Source organism: Humulus lupulus, chromosome 3 (genome assembly GCF_963169125.1).
Source record: "Humulus lupulus chromosome 3, drHumLupu1.1, whole genome shotgun sequence".
NCBI classification, from domain to species: Eukaryota; Viridiplantae; Streptophyta; class Magnoliopsida; order Rosales; family Cannabaceae; genus Humulus; species Humulus lupulus.
Genome location: NC_084795.1, coordinates 185,869,501 through 185,884,364, shown reverse-complemented (window position 1 = coordinate 185,884,364; position 14,864 = coordinate 185,869,501). Strand labels below are relative to the sequence as shown.

General features: G+C 32.8%; 1 protein-coding gene across 1 annotated transcript; it reads right to left on the bottom strand.

The window, feature by feature from the left end:
* Positions 1 to 999: 999 nt before the first annotated feature.
* LOC133821463 (transcription factor ORG3-like) lies at positions 1,000 to 12,431 on the bottom strand. Its single transcript, XM_062253747.1, has 3 exons — positions 12,051 to 12,431; positions 1,314 to 1,685; positions 1,000 to 1,193 (listed from the first exon to the last, which is right to left on the bottom strand). Exons 1-3 carry the CDS (start codon positions 12,387 to 12,389, stop codon positions 1,131 to 1,133), a joined length of 774 nt encoding a protein of 257 aa, XP_062109731.1. The 5' UTR covers positions 12,390 to 12,431; the 3' UTR covers positions 1,000 to 1,130.
* Between the last annotated feature and the right edge of the window lie 2,433 nt (positions 12,432 to 14,864).

Below are 14,864 nucleotides of genomic sequence, written 5' to 3'. Positions count from 1 at the left end.
TTTATGACTGTCGGCATTAGACTTTTATTAATTGTCGGCGTTGGGGTCAATAGCGACAATGTTTAACTGTCGGTATTTGTCTTGAATTAACTATCGGCGTTGGGGTCAATAGCAACATCTTTTAACTGTCGGCATTGGTCTCGAATTAACTGTTGGTGTTGGGGTTAATAGCGACATATTTTAACTGTCGACATTGGTCTCAAATTAACTGTCGGCATTTGTGTTAATAGCGACACATTTTAACTGTTGGCATTGCTCTCGAATTAACTGTCGGCGTTGTGGTCAATAGCGACAGTCAAAAGCAACAGTGACCGTTATTAGCTATGGGCGTTGCTCTTTATGCCTATAGTTTTTAACTGTCGGCGTAGAGTCCTGCTAAGAAATTACAACAGTCAACAGAGTTAACTATCGTGGTTGGCTGTCGGGAAAACTCAGTTTTGTAGTAGTGTAATACTGCAAAATTTGCTCACTACCACATATTGGAGGGTAAGATTGATGTGAGCAAATGTGGATATGATATTCTCAATAACTATAAGGTATGGTTTCCACCTTAAAGAGCTCTATGTTGGTTGGTTTCGGGGAGCTCCCTTGGTCTTGTAGGCTGCTTTTTGATACCGAAGGGTAGTATATGCCGTGAGGTCTTTGTTTTGTTGTCCGTTAAATGTTTATCTTTATATTTTTTAGCTTTCTGTTTTCTGTTACTTTGTTCTGTATTAGTCCCAGCTCGTGTATATTTGGGGTTGTCCTTGTGTTATCCTAGGTTGTGTTCAAGGTTGTGCTCTATGTTGTCCATCTTTAAGTTGGTTATTGTTGCTGTATTGTTTTGGTGGGCTGCTTGTTTGGAACTGCCATATTCTTGTATTTGTCCTTTTGATTGGTAATGAACTAGTGTCACTTTGCTTTGAGCAAGACTCACTTCAGAAAAAAAAAAAAAAAACTAAGATTACATGGGAACATTTTAAGATTGACACGTGCCTACGCTCTCCTTGCCTATATATATTTTATCTTATAGTAAATGGATAGTATTCAATATTTTCAATGTACAATTCCACCCCATCTTATCATAAGACACAACTTTATAATATCTTATGATAAAACTTTTGACATGATCAATAACTCATTATATGTTGTCATGTAAAGACTGACTTGCCGCCAAGAGCCCAACATTCCATACTATAAGAGTCTACTACCAGCTGCATATACAAAACAGGAAAATGTAATCGAATATATATAAAGATGATTTACTTATTTAAATAATTTGAAAAGAAAAAAAACAGAGGAGAGAATGACAAATTAATTAAAAATATCAATACCTGAAGATGTAAATTATGGAAGACCCTCCCTCTAGAAGACTCAAATGATGAAGCGTGTAATAATGAAAAGCCATCACTCTGAAAATTATGCAACATTTGAGATAATTGTTTGCTGTTGTTGAGTTTATATGTGGATATTTGAACTGCAATTTCTTTCTCAGTGAGTTTAGTTGCTGAAATCGAAGATAATGAGTTTGGAGCCGTGTATTTTATTTTGTCGACTTTTTGGAAAGTATTAGTATTCCCTTGCTGCCTCGAATTAATCCTTGCTAAAAGTTCTTCCCTTTTCCGAACTAGTTCCTCCATTTCTTCTTGTAGCAGTGGTACGTACTTCACCACATGAGACACTGTAGTCGGAATACTCAATTTTTTCTGTACATATAACCAAAATATTTGTTACATTATTATTATTATTTTCTCAAACAATTTGTTACATTATTATTGTCAGCAAACTTTAATTTAATTTGTAGAAGTAACACTAATTTCAATCATTAATTCCAGATTAGCTGGCCTAAAATTAGACATGTTTAGTAACACTTTTACTTTTAGCTATTTTTTAATATAAAAAACAAAATATTTATTATGTAATTTGAAAATAAATAAATGTTCGGTAAATGTAGTTTTTTTTATTTTAAAAAATAAAAATAGAATAACATTTACAAAAAAAATACTTAATTGGTGTAAGAAATTAAATAATATGAGAACGAAATAAATGAGAGAAAATTGAGAAATTCAGAGATTTCATATATATATATCTATATATATATATATATACTAGAGAGAACAAAAGAAAAAGGAGAAAAGAAGTAGAGAGAAGAAAAAGTGAAGTGAGGGAGTGAGAGGAAAGATAGTAAGAAGTGAGAGCATGAAGAGAGAGTGAATAGGGAAAATAATGAAAAAAGAGTGAAAAAAAAAGAAAGATAATAATAAGAAAAAATGGGTTGAGAGAAAATTAGACTATTCAAAAAAGGGTTACACTGCTTGATACACCGCTTGATGCATTAGATGGATAGAAGTCTATGAAATTGGCCAATACATGCGTGAGATTATGATGAAAGAGAAAGTAAAGCAACGTAAAATGTAAGAATGATGAGAGCATAAAAAATAATACAAAATTTGTATTCCACCATTTTGTTTTTAAATAACAAAAGAGTATTTAAAAAGATGTTATCAAACTATCTTTATTTTTTCTAGAATACTTCTGATCTTATTTGAAATCACTACAAAAAAGGAGACTTTTGCCGGCGCAAATTTGCGCCGGCAAAAGTATGGTTTTGCGCCGGCAAAAACTATGGAGTTTTTGCCGACGCAATTTTGCGCCGGCAAAGAATTGCGTCGTATCTCCGTCGCTAATGTCACTTTTGCCGACGCAAATATAATGCGCCGGCAATGGACTTTTTTGGCGACGAAAAAATACGCCGGTGAAAATATAAATGCGCCGGTAAAAAAATCTGTCACGATATTGTGGAAAACACTTTTAGCGGCGCAATAATGCGCCGGCAATAGTTTAATTTTTTAGTGGCGCATTTTTGCGCCGGTAAAAGTGTATATGTGAAGGTAAGATTGAAACTCTTTGCCGACGTAAGATGCTGCCCGGACATTTGAGAAGTTGACGAAGATGCTGCCCTCTTTGCGCCAATTGCCTTCAACCTAGGCAACCCCCCAAACCCTTTCTTATAACGCGAGCGGGGTCCAAGGACATCCGTGACAATATCCATATCAGGCGGGAAATGACCGTCGACATTATCGCCGACACAAGAAGCAGCAGATGATGCAGGGGCCGTACTCTGCGATGCTCGACGTTCGGTCATCTCATTCTGCACAATAAAAAGCACGTATTTCGAATTCCAATATAACATTATTTGAAAACCTAACTTATAAATTTTTAATATAACAACATATAAAATATAACTTTATTATCTATCTGCCAACATCCTATCCTATCATTAATGACTGCAGACCAGTGACTGAAAAAGAATGTAATTAATTTTGTTCCCGTATCAGGGAGCAAGTGGGCTAAAGTAAATTTGGTCATGAAAATCCATATCTGAATCAAAATCATGAAGATGTTGTTGATATATACGGTAAGTGCAGTTAATTCCATTAATGAGGAATTTACGTCTCCAAACATATACATCAACTATATTTACATGTTTTTGATTCAGATATGGATTTTCATGACCAAATTTACTTTAGTCCACAAGCTCCCTGATACGGGGACAACATTAATTACATTCTTTTTTTATCTTAGTCCACAATCATTAATCATAAAAATATTGGCACATAGATTATAAAGATTTCATTGTTAAAAATTTAATTAATAATTAATAAATAATTACTAATTGACAACAACAATTAATAATTAATATTTATTAATTATTTACTAAACTTTTTTAAAGTTAAATGATCATAAATTAGTTAAGGTTATGCAACTTACATGTTTTGTCGCCGCTGCATCACTAATCCACTTATCCTTCTTCTTGTGCAGGTGCTCGAATGTGTCGATCATGCTCGGGAGCTGGCCAGTAGATGGGTCCATCTAAAAAAGCAAATTATTTAAACATTGTGACATTTATAATATTTTCGTAAATGTAAGGATATAAGTTATTATAATTTACGTGATCATAAACATGGGCAACGATGGATTTGGAACCGTGTCCTCCTGGTATGGTCATTTTAGCTCGAGCTTCTTTATTTTTCTTCGATATACGCTTCAAAAAGAAAACAGTACTCATTAATCTAAATTGTAATTTTATAATTAAAAATTAATGTAAAATGTACGGCATACCTGGTGAGAATCAGAAACCCAAAAATCACACAGAACTGCCCAATCAGAAGAAGTGATCGACACAAAAGGTTTTGACTTCGCTCTCTCATTGTCCACCTCTCCTCCAACATCTACCCAGTGTTTCTTCATCGTGTGGCGCCAATCAGTCAGATGTTTTTGCATTTGTCTTACCATGGCATCGTTGATTACTGGATTGTCTTCTGGATAAATGAATTTTTCCTAAAATCACAATTAAAATTGGAATTTGTTAAAATATTTTGAAGATAGACAAAATATTTAATAATGAGTTATTAAAGGTTTAAAGAATGCTTACAGATAGTCTCTTTCGAATAACTTCGATATCAGCTGGTTTTACTTGTTCCCAAGCTAGTGTAGTTGGGGGTACGGTGCTACGCAAATAACGAGCCATAGAATTGTTGAACCACTTGCCGTACTTTTGAATAGCTTTTCCAGTTTCTTTATCAAACTCTACTTTCAAATGAGTAACTTTTTTGATGGCCAGCTCCTTCTCGATATTGGCACCGTAATAAGCTCCCCTGCCTCTCTTGGAGCCACCACCTGTGTCATTACTTGTTTCGGCCATTCTACATTAAAATATTCATTAATTAACTAATTCAAATTATGTATGTCTATTGTTTTTTGTTATAAAATTAACATTTATTCATTATGGTATTTCCAAACCTACCCTATTCCGACCTAGTGGATCCCTTGGAGATAGTAAGAAGTCATGTACTTCTCTTCAGTTTTTTAAAATGTTTATCAAACATTTAAAAAAAATGAGGAGCAGTACATGAATACATTGTCTATCCCCAAGACATCCACTAGGTGCATCACTATTATTTTTTGTTATTGAATTAACATTTTATTACTTATTGTCTTTCCTAACCTACCCTATTCCGACCTAGTAGATCCCTTGGAGATAGTAAGCAGACATGTGCGACTACACACTTTTTCAAAATATTTCATCAAACATTTTGAAAAAATGAGTAGCAGTACATGAATACATTGTCTATCCCCAAGGCATCCACTAAGTGCATCACTATTATTTTTTGTTATTGAATTAACATTTTATTACTTATTGTCTTTCCCAACCTACCCTATTCCGACCTAATAGATTCCTTGGAGATAGTAAGCAGACATGTGCGACTACCCATTTTTTCAACATATTTCATCAAATATATTGAAAAAATGAGTACCAGTACATGAATACATTGACTATCCCCAAAGCATCCAATAGGTGCATGTGTACCTATATCTAATACTATCATTAATTAATGATAATAAATAAACTTTTCATTGAATTAAATAAAAAGTTACATACACTTGTTTAAATTACATATCACTGTCCTCGTCATCACTAACTACAACATCATTACGAACATCACTATCACTATCACTATCGACTAGAACATTATCGTCATCCTCATCGTCTTCATACTCGACCAACGTGTCGTCTTCAAATTCAACTTCATCATCGACAACAAATTCATCTGAACCTTCGCCAACCAAATCATCAACGTTGTGCACTTCAGTGGCATTGACATCAACCCGATCATACTGAAGATTATCAAAAATTGGAAGTTCTACCCACAACTGAAATGAAGAAGAATTAACTTCTTGCAATATTGGTATATCATTTGTGGTCTCAGTATCATCAACATCGGAATTTGTGAAATCCCATACATTCCTTGGAATGTATTCATTAACGAGCCTCCAATCATCCCCATTTTTCACATCTCGAAGATAATACACCAACTTCGCTTGAGATGCGAGAACGAAAGGATCATCTTTATAACATTCTTCTTTCACATATACGCTCGTAAAATTGGATTCCACTTTAATTCTACTTGTATTGAACCATCTACACTTGAATAGGACAACACTGTAACCCATCAAGTAGGACAATTCAATTACTTCTTCCAAAACTCCATAGTAGTTCACTCCTTCCTCACTTGGCACCATTACACCGCAATTTTGTGTTTTAAGCTTCATATCACGACCACGAGTCACAAATTTCACACCATTCACTATCATCCCTGGATATGAGTACACGGTGCCGCTTGATTTGTTTGCGAGAGCATACAATTCATTATTCACTTCAGTAGGTGTTGACTCATGCAAACCGTTCACCTATCAACATTAACATTGAAAGTTAGTTTTGGATTGACTAAGTGAGGTTTCAGAAAAGAATTGACTAATATACATACTCTTTCTTTGAACCACTGAGGAAAATCAGTTTCTTGTTGAACTTCAAGATTCAAGCCCCCCCGTCTTCTTAATTCATCCATATGCTCACTACAAATGAACAAAAAAACTATGATTTTGGCATTTACTCAGTATATAAACCAAACATCATTATTGAAAAAATACTAGAAAACACACCTAAGGTACTCCTTAATTTCGGCACAATTGTTCAAGATATACCACTCAGCCTTTTGCTTTAACTGCGGATTGAGGAGCATACTTGATTTCTTACCAAATGGACGACCAACAGCCTTATAAATAGAATATTCCCGATTTGGTTGGGATTCAACGCGATCGTCATTCCTCTCAGGTCGATTGAATCGAGTCTCAACCCCCCGCAGGTACATTGAGCAAAAGGTTAAAGCCTCGTTCACCACGTAAGCTTCTGCGATTGAACCTTCAGGACGTGCACGATTTCTTACATATTGTTTATAAACTCCCATCGAACGTTCAATGGGATACATCCACCTAAAGTGCACGGGACCGCCAAGAATTGCCTCTTTCGGAAGGTGCAAAACCAAATGCACCATAATATCGAAAAATGCTGGAGGAAATATCATTTCCAACTTGCATAAAATGGTGATAATGTCTGTCTCCATCTTCTCAAGGTCTTTCACATTCAAAGTCCGTGCACAAAGTTTTTTGAAAAAACCGCACAACTCAATAATTGGCTTCCGAACTTCCGGAACCAAAAACGACCTAAGTGCGGCGGGCAACAACTGCTGAAACAACACGTGGCAATCATGTGATTTCAACCCAGTTATCTTGCCATCATTGACATTGACATTCTTCGAAAGGTTTGCAGCAAAACCGTCCGGGAATTCAACTGACTTCACAAATTCACAGAAAACTCGACGCTCCGGGACACTGAGGGTGTAACTGGCGTGCGGTTTCTTCCACTTGTTTCCCTCTTTGCGGAGGTGGAGTTTTTCCCTAATTTTCATGTCTGCTAGATCAAGTCTTGCCTTGTCAGTGTCTTTAGATTTTCCCTCTAAGTTCAACAAAGTTCCCAAGACACTGTCGCAAACATTCTTCTCAATGTGCATTACGTCCAAATTATGCCTCAACAATAACTCCTTCCAATAATCAAGCTCGAAAAATATGCTCTTCTTCGACCAATTAAGTTCAATCGGAGCCCTTTTGCGTTTCACACCACCAAATTCTTTGTGTTTCCCAGGATGTCTAATCAGCAAATTCTCTAATTGCTTCAAAACATCATCACCGGAGTAATGTTTCGGTGGTGGCCTGAGTTCCCTGTTACCGTCGAATAGTGCTCGTTTGCTCCTCCATTCATGATCCATATCAAGAAATCTCCTATGGCCAATGTATGCAATTTTACTTCTAATCCCTACAGAGGGAGTTTCTTCATTGCATGTGGGACACGCCTTGTACCCTTTTGTGCTCCACCCAGACATCATAGCATAAGCTGGGTAGTCGTTAATGGTCCACAAGACTGCTGCACGCATATTGAACAATGTACTATTGTATGCATCTCTTGTCTCGACACCATTCATCCATAACTCCTTCAACTCGTCAACCAAAGGTCTCATATAGACATCGATATCTTTTCCAGGTGAAGAAGGACCTGGAATAAGAATAGACAACATTAATGACTGTGGTTTCATGCACTTCCACGGCGGCAAGTTGTATGGGACAAGTATTACAGGCCACATGCTGTAAGAGTTGCTCATGTTCCCAAAAGGATTGAAACCATCTGTAGCCAACCCAAGCCTAACATTTCGAGGTTCGGCTGCGAAAGATGGGTACAACTCATCAAGGTGCTTCCACGCCTTACTGTCAGCGGGGTGCCTCATCACACCATCTTCCCTTGGCCTTTTAGAATAGTGCCATCTCATATCCTCTGCAGTATATCTGGAACTGTACAGCCTTTTCAATCTCGGCGTCAACGGAAAGTACCGCATGACCTTATGGGCCACTTTCTTCCCGTTCCCACGATTATCTTGCCAGCGACACTCACCACAAACCGGACAGAATTCCAAATTCGCATTCTCCTTCCAAAACAGTGCACAGTCATGCTTGCAAGCATCGATGGACTCATATCCCAATCCAATACTCCGCAACTTTGCCTTCGCCTCATAGTTAGACTTAGGTAAAATTGTTCCGTCAGGCATAGCGTCGACTAACAATTCCAGCAAACCATCAAAGTAATGATTGCTGCACTTGTTAATTACTTTGAGATGCATCAGCTTCACCAAGAAGTTCAACGCGGAATACTTTCGGCAACCCGGGTACAGTTCACTTGACATCTCCTTAAATAAATTGTCATACTTGTCGCGATGTTGAGGATCATCTTGGGGAGGATCATTATAGTTTCCATGGGGAACGTCATCTTCAGCGTAAACATCCTCCAGGATATCCGCTATCTCATCTCTATCATGATCTCGTACCACAGCTGGTGGCGACGGCAGCGCCTCTCCATGGTAATGCCACACTTTGTAGGACTGTACGATGCCATTGTTGAATAAATGCATCGAAATTGCATTTATAGGCTGGAACTTAACATTCCCACATTTCTTGCACGGACAGCGAACCAAACCCCGATCGTTCAACTGATTTTTGGCGATATCGAAGAACTCCTTAACACCATTTCTATACTCCAGAGACCAACGATTCCTCGCACTCATCCAGCTTCTGTCGCTTGCCATCTTTAAGCGAAATAATTAAGAAAATATTAATAATTGTCTTAAAATAAGGGAAATGATAGTCAAAGTATTTCATGACTGTTTGTCTCCCTAATTATCACTAACTGATAATAATATCCTATCTCTGGCAAAAATAATTATTTATAGAGATATTTCCGGCTAAATTACTCAAACTTACAACTTACTAACACTTAAATGACACGTGACACAACATGATTGGTACACATTATTATTATTATTATTATTATTTTAAATAATTTTTCATAAAAAAAAACATTTTATATTTTTTATTTTTTTTAAAAAATCCAATTTATTGTTTTCCAATTTAAAGGTAACAAAAAATAATTTTTTTTTTCATTTTTTACAAAAAAAAAATCAAATTTGCTGCTTTTAATCAATTATTTAGGATTAAGTAAAAAAAATATTTAATCTTAAATTATTGCTTAGATTTTAAACAAAATTACTTAATCTTTAATTGAAAACAAGTAGACAAAATGATAAATAGGAAGATTTTAATAATAATAAATTAAAAATTTTGAGGATATTAACAATATAAAATTAAATTTTAAAAAAAATGTATTTTTCATACTTAATCTTAAGTTGAAAAAAATTTTGAATTTTTTTTTAAAAAATGTAAATTTTATTTTTTTGTTAAATTAAAAAATATTTTAAGAATAATAACAAATTTTATCAATCATGTACTGCCACGTGTCCGTTGACTAGTCTACTTTAACATTTACTTATTTATTACTTTTAATTTAAAATTAATTTAATTATACATTAATCTCCATTTTGTAATTTTTTATTAAATTCTTTAATTTGTATTGGATTATTTACTTAATCAATAATAATTTTATTATATTTATATTTTATTAAATCATTTATATTTTTAACTTTTTCAATTACAAAACATCTAATATTAATGTTAAAATTAATTATTAATTATTAATTATTATGATTGGTAATTTTATTTTATTTAAATTATAGTTAAAAATTATTTTTTTGATGAATTTTTAATTATACTTAAATATTTATTTAATTAATTATTAAACTTTTATTAATTTTACTAACTCCAACAAAAATTGGGCAGCATAACGACTATATTTCAAACTATCCCAAAAATTTAAAAACCTACAAATTAAACACATATATAACCAGAATAGTCCCAGAGCAATATACAGAACATTCTCATAACATGCACAACATAAACCAAGATTAATAACATATATCAAATCTTTCTATATCAGTAACATCAAAACAATTTATTTAGTAAATATTTATAAACAAATAATATTTAATATAAAAAATATAATATATTTTTTTTTAATATACATAATCTAATCTATTTTTTAATATACATATTAAGCATTAAAATTAAAAAAATATACATTCTCAAATCAAATTTTTTTTAATAAATACTAAAATTATATTTTCTTTTTCATTATTAATATCATTTTTTTAAAACTACACATTTATTTATTTTATAAACAGAAAAATATAATTATAATAACAAATATCACACACATACATTTATATTAATCAATTTCTACAAAAATTTAACATTAAATAAACATATATACACACCCATTTACAGAAATACATAAACATATATCCATATACAAACATATATACAGATATATAAAAAAAAAAAACCAAATTTAAGTATATATATATATTCAGATATAACTAATATATATATATATATTCGGATATAACTAATATATATAAATATATACATATATATAAACTAATATATATAAATATATACATATATATATTCGGATATAACTAATATATATAAATATATACATATATATAAATATATACATATATATATTCGGATATAACTAATATATATAAATATATACATATATATAATCATATATAAATATATATATATAAACCGAAATATATATAAACATATATAAATATATATATAAACTAACCTTTGCATTTGTTTCACCGAGAGAGTTACAACACACCTGTTCATAGGGAGAGAATAACAAAAAAAAAATACAATTACAAAACATAATATTGAGAAAAAAATCCAAAAATGTTAAAAAATTTCTCATTTTACTAACCTTGAGAGATGCTTCAATATATAACTTGAGCCACGGCGTGGGATTATGGGACACCGGTGGTCGGAGACTATCACAGAGGAGAGAGAGAGAGAGCTTACAAACTCAGAACAGAAATGGGGAAGAAGGAGGCTGCGGCTGAGATATATCGTTAAGACTTTTGCCGGCGCGTTTCGTTGCGCCGGCAAAAGTCTAAAAATGCGCCGGCAAAAGTGTTTAAGTAAACCCTAAAGTAAAACGATGTCGTTTTAATTATGTCGACTTTTGCCGGCGCGTTTTTTCACTTTTGCCGGCGCAACGAAACGCGCCGGCAAAAGTAAGCCCACCTACTTTTTATTTCAAACGTGTAAAAATTTAAAAACACGTTGACTTTTGCCGGCGCGTTAGGTGAAAGGCGCCGGCAAAAGTTTGTACGCTTATTTTGAAAAATCTGGCATTACTTTTGCCGGCGCAACCCCGACTTGCGCCGGCAAAAGTCATCTTTTCCGGCGTTAAATTGCGCCGGCATAGGGTTTGATTTTTGCCGGCGCAATTCATGAATTGCGCCAGTGAAAGTGATTTTTGCCGGCGCAATTACGAATTACGCCGGCAAAGAACTGGTTTCTTGTAGTGAATTTTGTAAATTAATATACAGTGACCTGAATCTTTTGTTTTCTTATTCTTATAGTAACGTAGAGCATCGAAAATACTTCAATTAAATATCGAAGTAAAATATTTTTCTTACAATGACAATAATAAGTATACTCCATTAACAACTCTTTAAAAAAAATAGATAAAAGTTCTTCTAATTGTGAAAATATGATATATCTTTATATATATATATATATGATCTTGAGGTAGCCTAAGTATTTAATATCTTTATTATTTCATTATTGAGAGAAAATGATTACAAATTCTCAAGAGAAAAAGAACAACAAAAGCAATGGAATAAAAAGGACCATAGTTGAAGTTGGTAATTACGTACTGTTTGATCTGAAACTGGAAGTAGGGCACGGAGAGAGGAATACAAATCGTTAATCTTCTTTCGACGATCGCGCTCACTAGCATTGTGGTTGAGCTTCTTGACCATGCTCAGATCACTGTTAATGGTTGCAGTGGATGGCGTGGTGGAGGGATCAATCTCAAATTGATAATGATCGGACGGTACTGGTGGAGTGGGGAAATTAAGAAATAATACTGGTGATGAGTGTTCTGAACCAATGTCTTCTATCATGTCTCTCAATAAAAAGTTATTATTCTGATCCTCTAAGGACCCTCTCATGGTGTACATGTTTGAAAATAGAGGAGGAGATAACGCTAGCATTGTGAGGCTTATTTTGGTATTGTCAAATTTTAGTTTTCTAAGAAATTGATATGATCAACAACTTGTATAACCATATAAATATATATATATATATAATATAGTTAATACTTCAATTATGAAGACTGAAAGAGATGTTTCAACTGCTCCAACTTTGGTAAGCAATTCACTCTCTAAAATCACTTCGATTATTTTTTTTCTTTTCTGAAAGAACTACTTCCAATATACAATAATTAATTGGCTCTGCCATTCTATACCTTTCAAAGAATATTAATGTAAATATATTCCAAGTTACAACTATAATTTTTTTTTACCTATTTTTGTACATCACCGGCCTTTCCACTTATTGATAAAGACTAACAATTGATGTCACGTAGATAATTAATCAAATACCTTTATTTATTTAATATTATTACTGAGTAGTTTTTGTTAAAGAAATAAAAAAGTGAATACGTTTTAATTTCCAAATATCTTCTCTTTTGCTAGATTAATTGTTTGATGGAAAAACATTTGTAAAATTATGAAATTTGCTAGGTAGAGTTTAAAATTAGTTTTATTTTTTTATGTGGAAAACTAAATACAACCGAAAACAGTCCATAAAAAGAGATCCAACATTATTTTTTTTATTATCTCTATATACAATTATAGCCATGAGCAGCTTTTCTATACGAACGAAATTTGAACAGCCATTAATGTAACAAATAAATTGACCAGAGATTAATAAAGAATCCACTATGAATTTTGTACCGCACGATTATAAACCGATATATATTGAAAAAGCATTTAAAATCTCAGAAGCAAAATAAATCAAATATAATCTTTTAAGTGAAATTCTCTAAATACAAATCAACTTTCTTTATATAATATTAAATAAATGTAGTAAGACCAACACATGATAATTATCCCATCCCTCAATGACCAATTTAGAAATCCCACCACCGTAGATTTCAGCATTTTTATAAATTTAATTATAAAAAAAATACATATTCTCTTCGTTGCCAAACAATTAGTGACAGCTAAACAAATGGGTTGGTCATTTTCCACAGAAAGTGATGACAATTTTCTTCTTATTATTAAATTCTTCTGTCAAATTAAAGAGAAGTTGTTTATCACTAAAGTGTGTGAAAAATAGACTGAATTCGTACGAGAGAGGTTTGGAGGTTTAGTTTGCCCGTGGTGAGCATTGAAAACACGTGCTTGTGGAATAACTCTGCTTCGTGTGTCATGCGCACCCTTCTCATGCACATTTCAATAGATCAATTTATAAACAAATAACTTACGAACATTCTTTTGGTTGACATTGAATAAACCACACTACTACAAAAGGGGATTATTTCTTCGTCACTTTTAGGCTGGATAATATTATTTTTTGTGATTTTTGCAATCGATGACTATCTATACGAAGAGAAAAGGCTGTCTAAAAAGAGACGAGATAGAGTAGTAGCCTTTCTCATCATTTGTTTACATAAGAGACGAGGAAGGTAGAAAGAGACAAGAAAGCCTACAACCTCTCTCCTAACTTTTATATTGAAGAGTCGTGAAAAGAAAAGTAAAAAGTAAGAAGAAAGGAAATCATTTCGCATTGCTTAATAAAAAAAAGAGATTAGACACATATATAGTAACAAACAATGAGAAAGGCTACACATAGAAGATTGTACTAAGTAATGAAAAAGCTTTTAAGTAACAAGTCTTAATGAGAAAAGATATTTAGAATGAATTGATTTTAACCATTTTAAAATTATTTATTTTTCTAGTGTATTTAAATATAAAATAAATTTAACAAAATCATTGTTGACTTGCCTTTTTAACTACAAGAATTCTAACATTTGCCTATACATTTTTTACCTACATAATATTGGTAAGTAAAAATTACTTTAGTTACGCTTATCTAGTACTGAGTGTTGGTAGGTGATTCTTTTAGAAATGGTTGAAGGATTAAAAAAATATCATTACTTACCATTATTATTGGTGGGTATATAGTTTACCTACGAATAAGTTTGGAGGGAAAGTTTTTAACAATTCGTGCTTACTTTTCCCTCTGAATTAACATAATATATATATTTTTTTAAATGTTGATGTGTCTGCTGAGATGTAATCCAAATAATGATGTCTCTAATGAAGAAGACACGTGGAGCACATGTTATGTGACATGTAGGTCATTACTTACCATTATTATTGGTGGGTATATAGTTTACCTGCGAATAAGTTTGGAGGGAAAGTTTTTAACAATTCGTGCTTATTTTTCCCTCTGAATTTAACATAATATATATATATATATATATTTAAATTTTGATGTGTCTGCTGAGATGTAATCCAAATAATGATGTCTCTAATGAAGAAGACACGTGGAGCACATATTATGTGACATGTAGGTCTTTTTTTTTTTAAGAAATAAAACCATTAATATTTAATTTAACATCTGATTTTTATTTTAATTTAAATTTTTTATAAAACCTAACTTAATCCCTAACCCTAACT